General features: G+C 27.3%; 1 protein-coding gene across 1 annotated transcript; it reads left to right on the forward strand.

The window, feature by feature from the left end:
- Positions 1-1,536: 1,536 nt before the first annotated feature.
- LOC105555656 (transmembrane protein 26-like) lies at positions 1,537-6,157 on the forward strand (the record flags this gene model as incomplete). Its single annotated transcript, XM_012002680.1, has 4 exons — positions 1,537-1,745; positions 3,444-3,660; positions 4,618-5,040; positions 5,805-6,157. Coding segments are annotated over exons 1-4 (1,202 nt in total), but the record flags the coding sequence as incomplete, so codon positions are not given.
- Positions 6,158-6,699: the final 542 nt, after the last annotated feature.

Below are 6,699 nucleotides of genomic sequence, written 5' to 3' on the forward strand. Positions count from 1 at the left end.
TCGTAATCAAGTTGATTTTATTTTTGGATCGTTTAATTAAACGATACATTTATTTCTATATACAATTAAGAATCTATTCTGTGCAAAATATATTTTAGGTACAATAATAATATAATAATAATAATATCGTGGCAAATAAAAAGATTCAAGTTATTTTAATCAGTCTTGTCTATGTAGCCTGGATCTTCATCATTCACAAAAAAGCTAAGAAAAAAGAAATGCCGGCATGTTAAAGAAGAGATTCAAATTTTTATCAAACTTGTCTATTTTAAATTAGTTATAAAAAATAGAAACACTAATAATATTTTTATAAATCTCGCCAGGGCAATGAGAGATATACATAAAATATGTGTATATATATAAAATTTGAAGTTAATCGGTTTATTAATTTCTAAACTATAACTATTGAGGACAAACATCGATACATTGCACTTTACATTTAAATGTTAATTATTTTTATATGAAACGCGTAGTAATAAGATAGTAACAAATATACAAACAATAAAATTTTACATTTTTATTTATGAAAAAAGATCCCAAAGATTTTCTATTTTTCAAGTATATTTTGAGAAAATATTTAAAGAAACTTCTTTGAGAAACACGTTGTATATTACATGCATACGACGAAAGTATTGGCGCAGATGGAACATATTGTAAATAATATAAAAGTTTTAATCACCAAATATAACAAGGAAAGTCGACTTTGAGTATATTTTTAATTTTTATTGATTATAAATTAAGTATTTTTTAACATTAACTTACGTATAACTAACCATGTATAACTCTCAAAGCTCACTTTCCTTGTTCTTCATTGATTTTAGTATCGAGAGTCTCTAGTTAATTGAATCAATTATCTAAAACTTTTGACTACTGAAATACACACACGGATATATTTGTACTCACTCCAAAAAGCTTCCAAAATTTCAATAGCTTTAAAGACATTTAAAGTCTTAACAATTTCAATTATAAATACCTTGTCTTAAAATTTTTAACAAAATAGTTACAGGAAAGCATGGTTACATAAAAAACAAAAATGGTAACTTTTCGAGAAACACATCATGTTTTCTACAGTATTGTGCAGGTTTTGCAGATTCTTTTGCAATTAATGATATGAAATGGGTAATTTTAATAGAATTTAAGTGTAAAATAGAATTTTTCAATATAATCTTAAATCTCTCGCACACGCGACCAGAATTAAAAGAATGAAAAAGACCGTATCTTCTAATCTGGATAATTCAATGGTCGCATGTGCGCATCGCGAAAGAGGTAGATAGCTTATACTGTCCTTTGGAGAACTGTGCTTCGGATGTTTCGTCTCCTTCAATTTCTTCCTCGTATACTTAAAGCTTTATTTATCTAAAGTCCATCACGTTTTTGCTTTCTTCTCAAGTATAAAAATGTGTGAAACAAATTTCAGCAACGATGTTGCGAATGTGTGCTATTTTTAATGTGAGTAACATGAGGGATCACAGCTTCGTTTACCTTACTTATTGAAAAAATAAGCACGAATCATAAGAAGAACTGTAATTAGCCATAATGGTAAAGTCAGCAACTATTAAGGGAATAATAATACGCTTGGTATTCCTATTTCACGGTTACGTCATTACATGGCAACTTGGCGTCAGCTTTATAATTCCCGTTAATCTGTCCGAATATCCCTGGAACTTGAGCTCTGCTACTAACTTGTTGCTGTTCTTCGAGGGTATTTACACCTACAAAATAAAGAAAAGTCAAACATGGAAATGGTATGTATGTCAACTATTGCAAATATTGTTCTGCTCTCAAGAAAACATATTTTTAATTAAAAATGATGAAATTAAGAACGATTCAATTTCTATGACTTTCCAAAAAAATATAAAAGGGCGAGTCGAGATTTCGATGTTCTAACTACAATAATTATATTGTATTTGTAAGTATAAATACATACAGGGAACTAAAAATGAAAAATATAATTTATTAAATTATAATTTTAAATAAATTTTATAACAAAATTTACAAAGTATTAAAATCAAATTATAGTTATTCATAATTTACAATTATGAATTATTTTTATAGGAATACAAACTTTATACTGGACTTAATATATGGTTTATTCAAATTAAAATATATAAAATGTACCAAGTAACTATACCTTTATATTCTTATATTTAATTCTCAATCATAAACTATTACAATTGTTAATTAATTCTGAATAGTAGATTTATAGATAAAATACCTATAAACATTTACAACAATTCTATGAATTACAAATGGGATAAGAAGTTTAGACAACAATGATATGTTTTAGCAAATATTGCTACATCAAGTAATTTAGATAAAAAATTATAAAATTATAAAATGTAAGTTCTTGAAGTATATTTAATATTATTAGTGTGTGTTTTCAAATTAGTTAAATTAGTTAATTTAAATTAGTTAAATTAGTTAATTTTAAATTAGTTAATTACTATAGTTAACTTACTGAAGTTAAAACACCTTAATTAATTACTTAAATTGCTTTGTAATAATTGTTTTAAAAGATAGTACTTTTATTTATTTTAAGATCAGTACTTTAGTTATTTTACTTTAGTTAATTACTAAAGGTACTTTGTAATAATTGTTTTCAAAGATACTATACTTTAGTTAATTATTTTTATTTTTAAAAATACATTACTTCAGTTAATTACTTTACTGAATTTACTTTAGATAATTTATTGTTTAAGTAATTTTATAATAATTGTTTTGAAAGATTTATTAATATCTTATAATAAATGACTGAATGCATGCAAATGTATGCTTTGCGACTGTAAAAACAAAATATTTAATATTAAGATTATATAACTAACTCCTCTTTTACTGTAATGTCATTACATTACCTTTTTATTTCTAACGGTTATTAATTGTATAGAATACGTTACTAATATTGCGTTAGGTACAATATTATTATATTATGGCGAAAGACTAGCGTAAAGAACGTGTATATCGTGAGACCATCTCAGTTTGTGATAGGTACAAATTGAAACATTAACAATTAACACGAGCCGAGTAATCCACTTTGTTTGGGGCGCAAGTAGTCCTACTAAAAATCATTGAAAATCATATTTGTTAAAAAAACCCTGATCTAATCTCGTTTACTTGGCTCGTTGATCAATTGAATTAAATTTAGCCCAGAATGCCTAAGCAGTACATATTTGCCTTTGAAAAGCCCTATGTAAAAAACAGTATTATGTACAATAATAACGAAGACAAATGTAAACAATAAATAATAAGGAGATTAACAATATAATAATATATTATAAAAAATAATATAAGATTAAAAAATGTGAAACATAAGAAAGAGGAAATATTGATACCATGGTGTGATATATACACAAATATTTTAGTGATTTATTTTTAATCATTAAATCACCTGTAGTAAATGGTAATGCGTAAGAGTTTCTTATTTATTACAATTATTATATTTCTAGGTTTCAGCCGTCTGTAATTTTATATCTTCTTAGCGTGCTGCCTACAATCTGGTACTTAGAAGGGATGAAAGCATTCAGTATAGAAAATAAAAGCGAAAGCTGTAGAAGGGAAGCAGAACGACGGCAGGACTTGTGTGACTTGATAAATCCAAATAATCCGTCACCTAATATGCCGATTATATTATATTATATAATTCGTGCTCATTGCTTTGATGTCGTGCGTATTATTTTTAACATTATATGCTGTTTATGAAACTTTAATAAAAAATATATTATTTTTTAAAACACATATGTGTATATACATAATAAACACACGCGTGTAGAAAAACTTGTTGAACTAAATCATTCAATGTTTAGTATAATGTTCCATCTTGTAATTGTATTTTTTCGAACAATACACCGATTTACTTGCAAGATTCAACTTTTTTTCTAAAAGGAATCGTATATTTTATTAAGCATAAGTCAATTTTTCTCATTATTTTCTGTATAAAAGTATAAGAAAAAAATTAGAAAATCGATACTTTGTCGGATATCACACATTTTATGCCATAAAATTATATTATTACATTAAAGCTTCTAGTCCCTCGCTGCAGTTGTTCTTGTTTAATTTTCTTAGAAGTGAAACATGACACGCTGAGAATTCTTATCATTTTTATTTTCAAATCGAAAGATGGAAAGCATTTCAGATCATTTTGGTATACTCATAAAATTTTTCGAAAATTATTCATTTTCTTCAGCAATAAATAGCCCTGATCAATAGCCATAAAATGAATGTGATACGGAATTTATGCACCTGTGCATAAACCTGCGAGGGGCCAGGAGTTCTAAATGCTTAAATGTATCACCTGACATCCTAAGCATGTTCTAAGCATTTTCTAATATATTTCTTTTATTTATCATAATATTGTTAAGTTAGTCTTCTATTTACATTAGAAGCTACTGTAATGAGAGATTACTAAAAAAATTAGCATTTCTTTGTCTCTTAAAAATCTAATAGTATTTATCTGAATCGTTTTTTCAAATAATATATTCCTTTAAAGATGGTAATTTTCAGTGACTTAATCCCTGAATGTGTTTTACTTAAAAAACAACAGTAAATTTATTAAAAACCGTAGTAATAATTTTATTAAAATTTATTAACTAACATAAAGGATTGTTCTATTCTATTCAACAGGATACCCGCGATTATTTAGAACATGCAGACATAGAATTGAACGATATAATCGGTTCTTATATTCACACCCAATTCTTGATGCTGAATCTGGTAATCAATCAATGGATGTTGAACAGTGATTTGACTCGAGATCAATTAAGCCAGCTGCTGTTATTTTACATTGGTACCGCAGCTGAAATCATGAATGTCTTTTCTCTCGCCTCCGAAAGAATAATAATGTTATTCGGATATATGATGATAGTGCCTCTCATCATGTGTACATGGTCCTTGGTGCAGTTCACAGTTGCGCCGACAGTCACCAAGTCGAAGAAATCTCGATTGTTGTCCGGTAATACTGCCAGGCAAAAAGTTCAAACGGAAACCAATGAAAACAGCATCGATTTACGAAGACTCTTTCTGGGAAACAAAAATATAATTTTTCAAGTATGTGCACGAACAATACATGTGAAAGCATCGGAGATAGTTGTACTGAATACATTTTTTGGATATCTTTCAATTGTTCACGTTCTCTGGTTCGTGAAGCATCTTCAGTAATAAATGAAAGTAACGTAGCGACAGTTCAAACTAAACAAAACATTGTTGTATAATATCTCTTATTTCTTCACAGCAACTTTTTTTTATTAATACTTTAATAACCAATTGTAACAATTTCTTTAATTAAATGCTTAAAATAGTTTCGATAAAGTTACGAAAAACATAACAATCCCTAGTAGCACAGTGCATTGGCTAAACATAAGCTAAATATTGGTCTAATGTTGGTTATATTAGAAATTCATTGGCCGATATTGTCCAACGCAAAGCCAATATTGGTCATGAAATAAATGTAAATATTGCACGATAATAATTAGATATATTAGATTTATATTGGAAGTTCATTTACCAATATTGAACAATGTAACAACAATGTAATAACAATATTGGTCTAATATTGCATCAATATTAGACCAATATTTCTAAACGAACATATTGGATGGACTAAATAAGAAAAGGCGTCCATCTTACAATATTGGACCAATTGGGAATACATAGATTTACATTATTTCCCAATATTGCGCCGATATATTGTGCTACTAGGGTATATAGTAGATTACGGCAAATCTAAAAATCTTTTTTTCTATTCTTCAGAAGTCTTACAATTGATTTGATTTAATAAATATATTTAACGTGTCTACATTAATGTATTGCAGGATGGACCGTTCCTGGTATTTCGTATAATAATGATAACAAATTTCGGTTTTGTTAGCAATATGACTATAATGTATACGTTAAAGAACGTAATAGTGATATTGCAACAATTGTGCCATTATTATGTACTATACATGGAGAAGAGAAACCTGAATAAGCAATGTAGCAAAATGGATGTGTCGAATATCAGTATTATTTCTCAAGGTGATATGTACAGAGATATAAGAATGAGAAATGTGAGATATATCAACAGGCCGAAAAATCAACGTGTTAAGGATGTAGTAGCAAATAATAGTGCGATCGGAGATTTGAATAAGATCAATTCTCTCCCCAAAAATGTCGTTCCTTCTAAACGGTTCGCATATTTTAACTATTTTTGAACTACTTGTAGGTGAAAAATAATTAAATTACAAGAAAGAATTATTTTGTGAGGCACAGGAATATCCATTTCTTAAAATTACTATAAGAATTATTTACAAAAAAGCAACTTTTCGAAACCTTTTGTTATTGCTTGTATTTATTTTTACGTTTTAAATGGAGTTAATCTCATTTTATAATAATTTACAAATAGCTAATTAAGGTATCAGAATTAATAATTTCGTTTCTTCCTATTCCGTCCGAGGTGAATAAAATTATATTTTTCTTATATTTTACATATCCTCTGTCCCCTCCCCCCTCTCTCCCTCTCATTACACAGTGGAAAATTAACACTATTAATTTTTTATAAGAATTGTAAAATATCGCTGAGGTGTAAATTGTAATGTTTTGAAATTTTAAGTTAAATAACTAAATTTTATAAAACTTTTCTATTTTATACAAGCAATTCCTTTTTCACAGGAAAAATGAATATTAATTTATAAAAATAGTTGTTAAAAATTTACTAATATAAATTTTGTT

Source organism: Vollenhovia emeryi, unplaced genomic scaffold, assembly GCF_000949405.1.
Source record: "Vollenhovia emeryi isolate VEMERY1.0 unplaced genomic scaffold, V.emery_V1.0 DF940911.1, whole genome shotgun sequence".
Classification (NCBI taxonomy): Eukaryota; Metazoa; Arthropoda; class Insecta; order Hymenoptera; family Formicidae; genus Vollenhovia; species Vollenhovia emeryi.